Source organism: Cavia porcellus, unplaced genomic scaffold, assembly GCF_034190915.1.
Source record: "Cavia porcellus strain 051 isolate PalLab524CR breed Dunkin Hartley unplaced genomic scaffold, mCavPor4.1 scaffold_11, whole genome shotgun sequence".
Classification (NCBI taxonomy): domain Eukaryota; kingdom Metazoa; phylum Chordata; class Mammalia; order Rodentia; family Caviidae; genus Cavia; species Cavia porcellus.
Genome location: NW_026947494.1, coordinates 28,786,449 through 28,802,215, shown reverse-complemented (window position 1 = coordinate 28,802,215; position 15,767 = coordinate 28,786,449). Strand labels below are relative to the sequence as shown.

Here is a 15,767-nt window from a genome sequence, read left to right as displayed (position 1 = left end):
CCATACCTGTACAGCATACAGAAGATGCATTCTGTAAACTGATATGACTTCCTGGTGTTGTTTCTTGCATTCCTAGAAAGAGACAATCTGACATTACTAACAACACTTGGTGATCTTTAAGGAATAAACACACAAAAAAGTATGAGAATACTGAGATCAGCAGGTGCACAACTGATTCCTTTCACTATATGCTAGCATAGGAAGCTTCTAAAATTGTTGAGTTTCGTGGCTAGTATATTTTTGAATACCTGTCAATATTCATAGGAAATATTCTACCTATTTCATGTTGTCAACTCCAGAAGAAAATTTATGTAAAAATTACAACTCAAAGTTTCTTTTAAAAGTATAAATATACAAATTATGCAAATACATAGTTACTCAATGTAAATATTGTTAAGAAATAAGGTCAAATGCAAAATATTCTTAGAATTGATCAAACAATTTTTGTTTATAGGATTTTTTTAGATTTCACTATTTTCCCATCTTTCTACAATGATGACCAAATATTTATTAATCTGTTCTTTTTAAAGACATTATTGATCTCCCACTATATAGCTAATGTGCATTCTTCATAGGAGCTCAATTATTCAGCTGTTAGTACACTAAGACAAAAATGGTGATAGCCCCAGATTTGGGGTGATAGCCCCAAATGGTTCTTATTTTTTCTTGTTGAGTCATTGCTCTGACTCTCATCAACTCTTTCCAGAATAGTAACTCTCCTCTAAACTTGTCTCATTCTAAGAGTCTTTTGTCCTACTTCACAAAAATTAAGACAACTACAAACGGATTATTTCAGAAATCTATAAAGGCCTTCCAATACCCACTCTTACCTCCTATCAGTATCAGAAGGTGAGATATTTTTTCTATTAAAGGACAGCTTTTGAAATCTCAGTTCTTTGATGTTCATACCATAAGAAGGTACATATGGTATATACTTCTGAGTTTTTGTCTTCCTACCTTTCTATACCCACACAATTATTTATGACTATTTCTGATTGCTGTGTCCTTTTACCTGCCTACTTCTGTCATCATTTGGTTGTTTTACTATGAGTGAATGGTCCATCTAACACCCAAATCTTTTAGTTCCTCAACCTCGGCTTCAATTACTTGATCCACTTTTTTTCAAAGACTCCTGGCCATAATCCTGACTGTGTCATTACGAGCTCTGAAATCACAAATCAAAGTATCCCAGCTTCTAATCACAGCCTCTCATCTTTCCAGCCAACCTACTGCAGGCTACCTCAGCTATGATTCTTCAGCCCAACAGATACTTACCTACTTACTCACTTTCTCTAATGTCAGCCTACTGCTGTCCAGATCCTCCACTCCACTGGAACTGTTTTTGTTAAATTACAAATGGCCATCTAAGTGATAACACTTCAGTCCTTCCTGAATAAGGGTAACTCAGCCCCTCATGATTCAGTGCAAGCATCCCTTCCTGTAGGATGCTTCTTGTTACTCACTCAGGTACACACCCTTCCTGTGAATCCCCTGGAGATTCATTTATCAATGGATGCATATCATATTAACTTATGGGAAGTATAAATTCTGAGAGAAGACTGTCATTCATTTTCATATCAGAGTATTATTCATCTTTATCAGTGGTTTCATGTGATTACATAACATGATTACATAACAGTTGCTCAATAAATACATATTGAATAACTGAATTACTACTGTAAACCATTAGCACTTGATCTAAAAATCTGAAATAACCATTTTAAAAGAATGACCTGGAAGGCCCCAAAGATCATCTCCAAAATTTTCTATCACTGCTAAAGCTAATAACACCAATATGCTAGTATTATACTTTGTTGCCAGCCAGACTGAGGAATGCAGAAAACTGAATGCACTGGTATTAAGTTTAAACTAAAGAAACTATGATTTACATTCTGTTGTAGATGTAAACTACAGATAGTCAAGGACAGACTAACCCTGAACTCATGCAGAAAATATAGCAGACCCTTGCCAACTAAGACCTTAACAGATATTATGGTAGGCTATATAATGACCCTCTAATGTCCACATCCTAATCCCTAGAACGTGTGACTATTTCCTTATGTGGTAAAGTGATTTCTTACAAGTTAATAAGGATTTAGCAATCGATTGGCATCGATCATCTGAATAAGTCTTTAATTATAATCAGGACCTTAGAAAAACAAGGCAAGAGATTCAAAGGCACAATGAGACAAAAACAGAAGCAGAAACTGAAGAGATGTGCTCAGAAGATGGGCAATGGGCCAAAAGCCAAGGAGGCCTCTAGGAGGAAAGTCAAGGAGATCGATTGTCCCCTAATGCCTTTGGAAGGAACCAGCCCTCCCATCACCTTGATTTTAGTGAAACTGACTTAGGATTTGTAATTTCTAGAACCCTAACATAATACATTGATATGATTTCAAATTCAGTTTGTGGCAATTTCTTAAGACAGCCAGAGAAAACTAATATAGATAGTAAAGGGCTTTCCTGGGTGAAATAAAGAAAGGGCCCAACAAGCAGCTTCACTTATGTGAACCTGGCCCATAATAGCAAAAGCCCTTGCCACTGCTAAAGATAGGGAATGACCACTGCAGGAAAGGAAGAAGTTAGCAGGTGTGTGAACAGTGTCCTCCCACTGTCCTACCAGTTCCTACCCTCCCAATGACACATCTAACCCATCTCATTACAGATAATGCCTAGAAAATCCACATCATTGTCATTGTTCCAGTAACTATAGCATTCCTTTAGGCAGAGAACATCTCTGCCCACAGTGGCTTATCTAAACAGCAGAGGAGGTATATGATTTGCCTAGTCCTCCACCCCAAATCAGGCAACAGGAAGATTCCACTCACAGCCAGCTGGTTCTGTAGCTGTTTGACCTGCTGCTGCAGCACTTCCAGTTGCTGACTCTGTCTTTTGGATGAGCTTGTTGAGTAGGAGAGCTGTGAGAGGCTGTTCAGGGCCTCCTTCAATTTGATGACTTCCTTTGACATCTCGTTTATCTAGTAAGAAAGGAAAACCATATCAAATAGGTAATAATGTCCTTAGAGAAGCAAAATGGCATAATTTATGCACCTCCAACATAGTTCTCTGGGACTTGAATTCCTTTTAGTTTCTATTCTTTGAAGAAAGCCCATAGAATGCAAGATAACAGAATAAAGCAAACCAACTAAGTTCTCTTCATCTATTCCACTCAGATAATGGCCCATGAATTAAATAGGATGTTTTGGTGCATGAGAGATGTTGACTTTCTTTTACCCTTAAAAGGGATGTGACTAAAAGAAGAATAATTAAGAGACATTTTGTATTTGGAAAGAACTATGTCTCATCCAGGATTATTGACAAAGACAGTCAGTAACTCCCAACTTATGCCACAATTCCCTATCCACCCCACCAGGGACTTTTGAAGCCTTTCTGAAATATTCATAGTCATCAATCACCAAATAGTGAACAATTGTGCTTTAATACCATTCAAAACTTGTGTCACAGAGGACTAGGGCACACAATAGACTGAGGTGAAAACTATCCTGAACTTAAGGCCTTGCTTCCTCCTTTCTCTGTACTAGATCCACTGACTTGGAGGTGAGAAGCCCCATGGAGCTTTGGCAAGCAAGAATAAATCAGGGAGTATCTGGTTTCTATATGATGGAGGAATCTATTCCAATAAGTGTTTGACATGCTGCAGTCCATCCAAAAATAGGAACTGAAGTTCAAGCTCGCTCACACTTTTCAGACACTTTCACTAAACACTGTCAGACCTTCTAGAAGATGATTTTTAAAGGGTAAATATGCATCACACACATGAAAACTTTAGCATAAAGAGAAGTAGATGAAGACAAGTGCTTTATCAAAAGCAGTGTCCAATGTATTACTCTTTATGGGGACAGATATAGTCACATACAGAGCCTCTAAGCATTCACATTGGTTTAGTGCCCCCCAAAATCCTACATATGTTTGGGCTGGGGATTCAGCTCAGTGATAAAAGCGCCTGCCTGACAAGTGTAAGATCATGAAGGGATCCAGTACCAAAAGGGGAAAAAAAGTAGTTATAAAATCCTACATATGTTTAATATAGTAAAGGTTGAAGGGCCTGGGACTTTTTGCTAGAAACCCAACAAAAACAGAGTAGTACCAACCTTTTTATCTTTATCCTCCTCCATTTTTGAAGAGCTCTCAGAATATCTTTTCATTTCTGCAATTTCTTCCTGAGCTTGCTGGAATTTTTGCAGAAGTTCATTTACTTCTTCCTCTTTGGATTTCAAGAGAGTCTGAATGTTTTCCTTTTCCTTTTTCACCTGTGAGACTTCACTTCGGACATGGGCAAACTCTGAATGGACTTTCTCTTTCTCTTTTAGGGAATCCTTTAGCTTCAATGTTAGCACACTCACTTCACTCTCTAAAGACGATTGGAGCTTTTCATAGGAAGACCGGGGTACCATTGCATCGGTCATGGCAGCTTTTTCCTCTAGAAGTTGCTTCTCCAGCTTTGCCACTTCCACTTCCTTGCTTGCAAGGTGCTCCTTGAGACTGCCTATGGTTTCTTCCATCTCTTTCGAAGTTGTCCGCAGAGTGGTTATCACTTGCAAATGTTCCGTGATAGACACAAAATTCTCTTTCTGTGTATCTACCAGTTGTTTGAGCTGGGTCAACTCATTCAACACTTTGGAATACTGAGCCTTCATTTCAGAGAGTGCCTCTTCTGCTTTAGCCCGGGATACATTTGACACTTGCATAAGTTTCTCATGCTCTGCTTTGTGAATATATTCAGCTGTTACATCCTCTACAGACTTCCTCTTCCTATAATCTTCCAGCTCAGCCTGGGCTTCTTTGTACAGCTGCGACAGCTCACTCACCTGTTTATTAAGTTCATCTATCATCCTATTCATGGTCTCTTTCATGTCCTCAGCCTCATCACTAACTTCTTGTGTTGTCTGGTTTTTTAGTGAATCTTTCAATTTCACTATTTCTTCTTGGGCCTCTTGGTATTTCTCAAACAAAAACACTTTCTCCTTATTCATATTCTCAATAACAGAGCAATATGAACTTTTCATTTCCTCATACTCTTCGGCAGGTGGCTTAATCACTGCATCTTTCTCTCTTTCCACAAGTTTCTCCTCTAGCTCTCTTATTCTCTCTTTATTTCTTTCACTTTCTTCTAATGCACTCTGCAGATCTCGCTTTAGCACATCTATTTTCTCATCAGGGACCCTCAGCTCATGGAGACATGAATAGTTATCCGTACTCTCCTGTGATAGAAGACCCAGTTTCATCTGCTTCTGAACACTAAGAACTTCTTTCATGGCTGCCTCATACTTGCTCTGAGTTTCTTTAAGTTTCTGACTGAGGTCAGAGCCATTGTCTGAAATCTCTGTGTTGTCCAAGCATACCAATTCTGTCCTTCGGGTTTGGAGCTCGGTCTGTAGCTGCTTCCTCTCTGTCTCAGAGCTCTCTAATCTCTTCTGCAAATCTTGCAAACTCTCTTGTAGTTGCTGAATTCTAATATTGCTGTCTACAGTAGATTTCCCTGAAGAATGTGTTATACCAAGTGGAGATGATTTGGAGTCTGGGGGATCAGCATCACTAGGTTTGCCCAGGGAAGGAACCAAATCAGACTGAGTAGAATGGAAAGAGCCAATACCTAGATCTCTTTCTGCATCCTTCAGTGATTTGGCCTAAAAAGAACAAAGCAAGAATTAAATGGCATCAAAGGTGTGCTTAAGTAAGCAACTAACTGGTAAAAAAGGAACAAATCTGAAATTAAGGACAGAAGACCAGCATGATCATTTTATACAGATATTATTTTATTTGGGTTTTTTGTTTGTTTGGGGCTTTGTTTTGTTGTAGTTTTGTTTTTGTCTGTTTGCTTGTTTTTTCTGAGACAGTCTCACAGTGTAGCCTAGGCTGGTCTTGAGCTCACAGAGATCCCACTCCTGGCTCTGCCCAGAGAATGCTGGAATTACAGACATGCCCAGCTCCTATGTATATTCTTTCAGGGTTAAAAAAATACAGACTGGAACATGAGCGTTGGATTAATGACACAAAAAAGCAGTATGTGTTCTATGAAGACATATTATTTGTGTCATTTTAAAAACATTGGAATTGTTTTGTCTGAAAACCCTCTGATTCAAATTCTTCCTGTTTCTCATATTCTAATTGTTGGGGATGGGCATACTATAGTTATTTCTTATCAAGTTTGTAATACACATGGTCAGCTTTATCAAAGGAATGATTAATATGATACATGTATTGAGATATTTACATTTTTAAGTACAAAAATTTTAATATATCAGGATGTATAGGCATACACCTATAACCTCACCTGCTCAGGAAGCCAAGGAAGGGGGATCATGAGTTCAAGGTCAGGCTGAGCAATTTAGGGATGCTCTCATCTCAAAAAATTTTACATATATAAAAATTTAAATTAAAATTCTGTATATATAAATTATCATATGTATGTGCATGCATATATTTAAATGAATGTTTTATTCATGTAAATTTTGTTAACAATCTATATTTAAATCTTAATAATATATATGATTGCCATGTATTCCATAATATATGCAATTATATGTAACTTGCCAATTTATGTACAGTCAATGAAAACTACTCTCACGGAACAAAATAATGTGAAAACATAAGATGCTTAAAGCTAACTTTTTTAAAAAAGGAAGAAATGTATGTATTTAAAACAAAGTACACGACTACTCTTAAAAATGCCAATAGCTTCACTCCACAAAATAATCTGTGATGGCAATCTGTTTACCTACTTGTAATTTATCTTGTAACTCTTTATTGTGTAAGGTAAGGGAAGCCACTTTTGCTTGCAGTAGGGCAAAAAGATCTTGTTGATCAGCTTCAGAACTTATATCCAATAAACTATCACCACCTGGAAAAAGAAAAAGGCAATTTAAGTATTTTTTTAAATGGTTATTTTTTTATCCTCTAACGAACTCACTTTCTGGCTGAATCCAGTTCTTCCTAGTCCTGACTATGAAACCCTCCACCAACAAGGAACAGCAACTTTCAGTTTCTGATGGGGCCTCACTGTGATATTCCTGGCATAATGCTAGAGCATCAAAGCTGATCCTGAAAACTGATGGGTCTGGCAATACACTTTCACTTGTTACATGTTGGGTGATTTTTCCTTTCTCTCAATGTCTCTTAAGTAACAGTTCTAAGAAGTTTTTAAAATATCTGTGGAATCTGGTTTATTTTTTATCTCTACCATTGTTAATACAGTTCAGACTTAATCACCTTCCCTTGAAAATCCTGCAAACTGCTTCCCAACAAATCTCTGCCCCTCTTCTAAGTGAAAATATAGCCTCTGTAGCAACATTAGACTAACTTTCCTAAAAGATAATTTGATGCTTTGGGACATTCTGTTGGTCAAGTGCTCAAATTGTTCTGCCTCTAAAAATTATTTCTGAATTCCTCTATGTTTGGTCCCAGTTTTCATTTTCAGGTTTATATCTCATTGTTTAATAGATTTACACTTTTCTCAGATTCATGGATCTCATCATATCTTCTTTATTCTTAACATGTGATTGATTAATTATTTAGCCTCAGAATTGCCCTTACAGCATCTCTCTACCTAGATAACTCTTAGGCACCCTTCGAGGCCCATGTCCAACTCTGCCTCCTCCTTACAGCATTCACTGACTGCCCTAGTATGAAGTGATCTTCTCTCCTTTGATTCTCACTGTAATTGCTGTTGATAAACTGCAATTTTAAAAAACATACTATTGATTATGATGCTGAAATAGCATCTAAAGCAATGCTATGCTATTCTTAATTGCTCACTCAAGTGAGAAAATTTGCTTCTGAATTTAATTCATCCAGAGTCTTCTTATGAAAAATATCAGCTGAACAAAACTGTGTGCAAAGACATAGTCGTTCCAAAGTCCTTAATTATTGCTGACTGGTACTAGTTTTTTTTTTTTTTTCCTTATAGTTTTCATTTTCTTACAATCACTTAATGCAGAGATGAAGGTTTGGACCTTAAATTGAACAGCTCAAAATTAACGTTTCTTCATAGAAAAGCTTCTGAAAATAGGGCATTGTTCTGACATCTGATGCTAAGTCTCCTTACTAACAGCTTTCTTTCTGGCAGAAAGAGCTATGTTACTGGGATCGTTATTGCAATTCTAAGTAATATAAAATTACTTCACAGATACAACTAATAGTTCTTAAATTATCCAATGTAATGTTTGCTCATTTATATTTACTAATCTCAGTCAGCCATTAGAAAGTGAAATATTTCTAGATTGTGCAGATCAAAGGCTCCAAACACAAATGAGATGCACACTACTTTAAGAAACTGAATGTTGAAACAAAACAGGGCTTTTGAAATCATATACTGTATATGCTACATTAATTCTGAAGATGCTGTGCTACATTATCATAGATAAAATGAATCTGTAGGAATTTTTTTCTCCTTTAGGAGAGACTTAAAAGATAAAATGCATTTAAAAAAGATACAACGAATTAAACTCTATCCTGGCACAGACAATATGATTCAGTGTGCTTTCATTATTCCTATGTTTTTGCCTGAGTCTGCTTACATCCTAAAGTGGTAAAGTCAGACTGTGGCAGTCCCGGAGGGGCATGGCTCCTTCTCTCTTCAAGACAGAACTTGCTGCTCAGCTGCAGTGAGTGCAAGATGCTGATAACCAGCATCCAAAAACTTATGGACCACATCTCAGAATGTCTTTTTTAAATGTGTAAGGTAAAATTAATAGGGTATGGTGATCTAAATGCTTATTTTGTAATACACCAAATAACAAGATGCAGAAGCAGGTCTAATAACTGCCAAAATTCTTAGTGGATATTCAACATACCAGTGTTTGCAACAGTAAAGTGATAGGGCATTGTGAACTCTTCTCATGACTAAGTCATATGACTGCTCTTACCAGTGGAATTTATTGTCCGTAATTGAAGAAAATGGTAGTGCTTTTTTAAAACAAAAATTACATTGTTTATATCAAAACTCAGATTGTTTAAATTGGCGGCTGTGTGATAACAGGCTCATTCTCATGCCTTCCCTGTACAGTGTGGCCTTGCTCTCCTTAAGGGGATATGGAACAAAGAAAGTTTGGTCCAAGGAACAAAAAACAGACAGGCTTTTATCTTACCTGTAGTACTGTCACTTAGTCTGTCTTTGTTTTCTCGTATAGAACTAATCTCAGCCTGCAGAAACACAAAAATGACTTTAAAAAAGTATTCCTAAGTATAGCATTGTGCAAAAGAATCAATTCTTTCTTTGAGAGAGCAAAGTTGGCATTATTTTACCAGAAAAACAGGTAGCTCTAAAAAAAGGGAAAATATTTTAAGTGAATAAAAGTGACAGTTTATCATCTAAGGTAGACTCTAGACGGTATATTCTCAAAATGTTTTTCAGAAATTTCATTTAGTGAGTGGGACAAAAATATATTTATAATTATATATAACAGCTCATTTACAGGGCTATGTTCTAAACCTGAGGTGGAAAGATTACTTTCACAATGATCTTACTTACTTGGGTCATACATTTAATATTTCTAAATTCTGCATATCAAAGAATTTTACTTATCTGGATCATACATGGGTAACAAATAACACTTGTCAAGGAATAAAAGGGTAATTTTAGAGGGGAAGAAAAATTTGTATGGCCTTGGATTGGTAACTGATCTCCTAAAGATGTCTTTTAATCTCCTGTTCCTGAATATATTAATGTATTGGAAAAGTTCTTAAACTTCAAAGACAGACTCATTTTAAGAATCATATTTCAAAATGTTACTTTCAAGATATTACTGTATTTCATCTAGATGAGGCATAGATGATAAGAGAGATCATTTTTCAGCAAAAAGACTTTTGTAAAAGTCCAAATGTTCAAAATCAAGTGGCTTATTTTTGACAAACGCGTGTCTTTAAAAAAATCTGTTCTTTCCATTTTAGAAAAATGTCCTTAGTTTTTCATGGTACAATAAATGACATCCCCTTGAAGTTTATAGTTTGAGTAGGTTCCGACAGTTGTACACCCATGGAACCACCACTATCATCAAGATGTCAATATTTCCGTTACCCCTGAAGGTTTCCTCACGCCTCATCACAGCTAACCCCCCCCCCCGCACTCCATTTCCAGACAGCCATGATTCTCCATTTTGCATTCCCTAAGATTACCAAAAATGGAATGTCATACTGCATGGATACTTTTGTGGTTGGCTTTCTTCATTCAGCATGATGATTTTCAAATTCATCTATGATGTTGCTTGCACCACGGTTAACTCTGTTTTATTGTTGAGTACTATTTCATTATATGAGTATCTCTTATATTTATCCATGTACTTACTGAACGTTGAGTTTTTTCCAGCTTAGGAAAATGGTAAATGAATCTGTTATGAACATCACGTATAAAATTATTGTATAAACATATATTTTCATTCCTCTTGAAGAAACATCTATAAGTGGGTGGGTGATCATATATTAATTAGGTAAGATAGGGAGGGGCACTAGGGATTAAACCCAGGGTCTTATAGTAAGCAACATCTCCAGCCCTTTAATTAATTTTGAGAGAAGCTCTTCTTAAGTTGCTAAATTGCCCAGGCTGGGCTTAAACATACAGTCCTCTTGCTTCAGCTTCCAAGAGTACTGGGATTAAAGGCATACATTACCTGTCTCTATAATGTTTAGATTTTAAAGATACTAACCAAATAAATTTCCAAAGTAGTTATACCATTTTACAGTTTCACCAAAAGAATATAAATGGTCTAATTCTTCCACATTCTCACTAACACTTGGTATATTTACTTTTTTAATGCTTAGCTATTTTAAATATATATTATTTTTTATCTTATTTGTTTAGAAGTTATATTCTTTTATATTCTTAAAAATCACATTTTGTGATATTTTTCTTTGGAACATACTGCTTCTTCTAAGCCACAGTCATATTTAGATATTAGGAAACTAATTATGAAAGACTAATTTCCTTGCCTTGTCTTTTATAGGTATTCACCCTGAGTTTATTAATAAAGTCAAGTTAAAGTGAATGAATGATAGGGTGATAGATCATTTCACATCAATGTACATCCAAGTTTTTACCAAAAAAAAATTTAGTAATTCTGAGATGGAGGCAAGTAAATATACAGTTATAAAAACTGAACTTCATTTTAACAATTACAAGTTTTATTTCATCCCAAGTACGGTTTCCTTGTAGATTGTTCTTGAATTTCCTTAAAATATTTGCCATCTACAAATTTACAGAGCAAAGTAGAATAAGACCTGATTGATTTTCTAAAATTCAGGTAAATTATCTCTGTCTCTAGAAAAATTTTTATTTTTTCTAATTTAGTCTCTGGAGCAATATTAAGTTTATAAAAACTTTTAAAATAGTAACATAGTTTCTCCTAATCTTGACTTACATTGTAATGAGGCATCAGTCAAAATGAAGACATGAATACTGATAAATTATAGGCTTTACTCTGATTATATTAGTTTTTCTGTCAATGTCCTTTTTCTATCTCAGGATCAATATGATCTACCACCCTATCATTCATTCACTTTTGAAATACATGAGCTCGTAAACATGCATCATCTCAAATGATCAGGTTTGTGGCACTACTTAAAAATCTACTGTTAGCAGTTTTCAATAATACAATACATTGGTATTAACTACAATCACCACGTTGTAAACTGATCTTGTAAATTTATTCCTCCCGTCAAACTGAAATACCACTTTTGCTCAACACATCCCCAAAATTCCCTACTTCCCTCGGTACTCAGAACCTCCATTCTACTCTCTGCTTCTGTAAGTTTAATTTTTTTAGATTCTACATCAATGCGTTTTGTCCCTATTTAAAAGAAATTATTGGTTAGTAAATTAATTTATTCTCTCCAGTCTTGTATTTATGGTATCCACACCAGAAGAGTCCTTCATGGTGAAAAGTTGTGAACCAAGCATTCAGAGTATATTGTTTTGACCACTGTTATCTACTTTATAGGAAGTCTACCATGTATCTTTAAAAGCAGTAACAAAATTGAATACAGAAAGTAAGTACCTTAAAGGGTGGGTCAGCAAAAAATAGTGATTCCTTTCCCGAAAGTGGTGTTGAAGTTATTGATCTTGGGGAAGATACATCACTCAACTGAAAAAACAAAATGAAAACCATCAGTAAAGAATGTGTTTTCAAAATCTTTTTGGGGCAGTGTTGAAGAATTAGTCCATTCAGCTGATGTAGTTAAATCTTACAGTGTATATCCTTAGCTTCGGTTAACTCAAGTGTAAATTTTTTAGCCAATTTAGCTATTTCAAATACTTTCTGAAAGTTTATAGAGTAAACTTTATTCTGCTATTAGCAAAAATCAATTTTAAAGATCTGTAAGACTTTTACTACAGGTTGAGTGTGTGTTAATGAATATGTTAATTATTTCAAATTACTTATCAGACGACACACTACTCTATCTCAATATGTTTTTATTTGCCATTTCACAGATTTCTGGGCTCCTCTCTGAGGTAGTCATAAGCTCAGAACTAAAAACTACTTATAATATTAGACAACCAAAAATATAATTTGAAAGGCAAATATATTTAACAATATTTTCAGAGACCAACTAAAATTCTTTTTTGTCTAATTGCCTTTGTGGTTTCAAACCATTCATTTCCCTATCTCTTATTGATATTGTTAATAAAGGAATTAGAAACACACTAAGCTAATTATCTTAACAGAAAAGTTTCCATCATAAGATTAAGAAACCTCCTTGATGTGTTTTCAAAAAAGAAACTGTTCAACTCTATAGTTTTGAAATAAATAAAAATCAACATTTTTTTCATACTAATAATCAAAATTTGTCTTACTAGTTTTCAATCACTACTTTTGCTTTTTTCCTTTTTTTATGATGGGGATCAAACCAGGCTCTGATGCACATCAGGCAAGCATTCTACCACTGAGCTATAGACCCAGCCCCACAATTTGTAATTTCAAACCACAAAAGAAAATTTATAATGTGCACTTCATGGTCAGTTCTAAAATATTTCTTTTTGATGTAAACCCAAAATGATAAAATCATGGTTTTTCTGGTATATGCTTGTTGATTTTTGGTTTGCTTGTTTTTACCTGGGTAGGACTGATAGGAGGTGGTGGAGCTTTGCGTTTTTTTGGAGTTCCACTTCTTTCTGAGCTTATTTTAGAGACTTGTTCATGCTGAAAGTTATCACAGTCCAAAGAATGGAGGTGGGTTAGTTAGGTTAGTAAAGTCTGAGCAAGTAGCTGCATCAAACAAATGAGAAAAAAACCTCAACAATCCATGCATTTTTTACTTCACTGAGATTTGAAATCTGCTAACATAAAAATAAATAATATGCATGCTCCAAATTTTTTCCTACCAGCCCATGCTTTCATAGTAAGAAATTTTAAAAAAACATGACAAAACCAGATTAAGCTGGAGAACTGGGAAAGTAGAGGGTGAGGAGTTGTCTACCATAACTAAGAAACTACAGCACAGTTATATAGTTATCTTTCTATCTTAATGTAAAGCGTAGCATTTCCTGAACCTATATTACCTCCATTTGTTTTCTTTAAAGAATGTTACTATGAATGAAAGGAGGAATCTCATCCCTGAAGGTTATTGATAAGTAAGTAATAAAGTTAGCATATAATAAATTCAGTATTATCTGTTAATTATGACTTCTTCTAGAACTTTGGTGTATAAATAAATAGAACAGCCAAGCCCCCCCCCCAAAAAAAATAGTAATATGCACTTAGGAAAAACTCCAAATAAACAAAACAAACATCTCAATTTATTCTTTGGATAACACAGAATGACATTTAGAAAATTCTCACCTAAAGTAAAAAGCTCAATTTCTTATTTTCCTTTCATATTTGGCATTTTCATGGCCATAGGTCTATAGTCTTTGTGATAATTACAATATTTACAAAAACTGTTATTTGGTCTCATTTTAAATCACATCAAACATTTTTACACCAGTAGAACTATCAGTATGTTTTCAGAAAAGATGAAGTTTAATGTTACACGCTTTTGAAATAAAGTAAATCACTATGAAAACATTCACCACCTCATAACAATGAATCATTTATCCCAAAGATATTTCAATACTTAAGTATTTTCAGTGTACTCTGTTATGATTTTTCTAGTCAATCAGAGTTTAATCAAAATATTTTAAAATTCCCACAAGCAAAAATGAAAAAAAAAAAAAATCCATGGCTACCCCTACCCAAAGATAAATACCTGCTTTGGTTTTGTTGGGGTCTTTAAATCTAGGAAGAAAAGAGTGAAAAAAAGAACTGTAAGAATCACAGTGACCCATATTATATCCACTTTGGGTGGATACAAAGACACAGATATACACGTCACACAAAACATTTAACACTTCAGTTTTTTATCAAAGAATAATAAATTTATCATGTTACACAAATTCTTTTATCCTTTGGGGAAAATGAAGTGGATAAACTTAAAATAACATTGGCTATTTTCTTTCACATACCAGCATCCTGAGAGATTTTTGATAAGAGAAGGCTTTGAATTCCTGCATTTTCTGAGAGTTTCGAATAATGTAAGGCATTGTGTCCAAGGGAATCTACAAGGTTTGGATCCGCACCCTTTTTAATTAAGGCTTCCACGATGTTAGAATTGCCAGTCTCACAAGCCAGCATAAGAACAGTTCTAAAGAAGAAGATACAAAATTAGTACTAACTAAATGTGAAAACTCTTTATACTGGGAAATCAGTTGTCCTAAAAACACAATGAAAATGAAGCTTAAGAGAGGTTACACCTTTATTACATTTAACCTTCTGGGGAATCTGAAATGGAATACTATTAAGTTGAAATTAGGTGGTAGTTTTTAAAACTTCAAATTAAATCATATATAGTCAAACAACACAGACAATCTATAATATTTCAAAACAAACAAATTTAAAATGACTGGCACAAAACCTGTCCTTTCATTGTATTCTTCAGAGCCAACAAAACAAAATGTCTGTATTTTAAGACCATTTTTAAGAAAGTAATCAACGTTTACTCTGCATGAAGTCACAGGAATTGGCTTATTCACTGTAACATTTAATAGTTTCATCACAGTCACAGCAAAGTCTGGGGAAATCTGCTGTTAAATTGAACATTAAAAGGTAGAAAATTGAAAAGGAAGTCAAAACCACTTTTTAGGAGATCACCCAAAAAACAAGAAATTACACATACAAGAAACTAAACTTATAAACAATGTGTTTATAAGACTTAGAATGTGAGTATTGCTAAAGTTAGTCAAGTTTTGCATAATTGTGCAGTACCTTCCATTTTTGTCCCTGGAATTGACATCTGCTCCGTGATCCAGAAGAAAGCAACAGACTTCACAATGGCCATTTTGTACTGCAAGAAGCAGTGGTATATTCCCATCCTAAGAGACAAAATCAGGTTTAGATCTTAAATCTAACATCAATTGCCAGAAATGCAGACCTTGTTCTTTGTACATTATTTCCCCCTGACTTATACTGCTGGTCTACTATTTGATCCAGCATGGTATCTTCTGCCCTTCTCAAGCACAACTGAAAGAATTTCACTGACTGTTTCCTAGAAGCCTCAGCCTCTTGGACTGCTTGTTCTCTTAGCTGTTACTGTCTTAGTAATCACTTGCGAGACGGTGAAACACAAACAGCATTATAAGGACAGGTATCCATAGGTATTCAGGAGCCACTCTACAGAAGTGAAGGCTTATCTCAATGTGGTACTGGAAGGACCTACCACGTGTTAAGCAGCTTCTTACCAGTGAACTATTTCCTGCCCTTCCACTGGTCTTCCCGGAAACT

The 15,767-nt window shown here is 35.1% G+C and overlaps 1 protein-coding gene across 6 annotated transcripts in view; it reads right to left on the bottom strand.

Moving 5' to 3' along the window:
• Nucleotides 1-15,767, bottom strand: part of Rai14 (retinoic acid induced 14) — a 139,051-nt gene that overhangs the window by 2,457 nt on the left and 120,827 nt on the right. For 5 of the 6 annotated variants that reach the window (XM_063258051.1, XM_063258048.1, XM_063258050.1 and 2 more), the window contains 10 exons: nucleotides 15,252-15,358; nucleotides 14,453-14,631; nucleotides 14,197-14,225; nucleotides 13,065-13,151; nucleotides 12,009-12,095; nucleotides 9,108-9,162; nucleotides 6,744-6,862; nucleotides 4,113-5,648; nucleotides 2,829-2,978; nucleotides 7-72 (listed from right to left, as the gene is read on the bottom strand). In XM_063258051.1, coding sequence (XP_063114121.1) covers nucleotides 7-72; nucleotides 2,829-2,978; nucleotides 4,113-5,648; nucleotides 6,744-6,862; nucleotides 9,108-9,162; nucleotides 12,009-12,095; nucleotides 13,065-13,151; nucleotides 14,197-14,225; nucleotides 14,453-14,631; nucleotides 15,252-15,358 — 2,415 coding nt within the window. The remainder of the gene's footprint in view (nucleotides 1-6; nucleotides 73-2,828; nucleotides 2,979-4,112; nucleotides 5,649-6,743; nucleotides 6,863-9,107; nucleotides 9,163-12,008; nucleotides 12,096-13,064; nucleotides 13,152-14,196; nucleotides 14,226-14,452; nucleotides 14,632-15,251; nucleotides 15,359-15,767) is intronic. The other variant, XM_013152871.3, reaches the window with a different exon arrangement.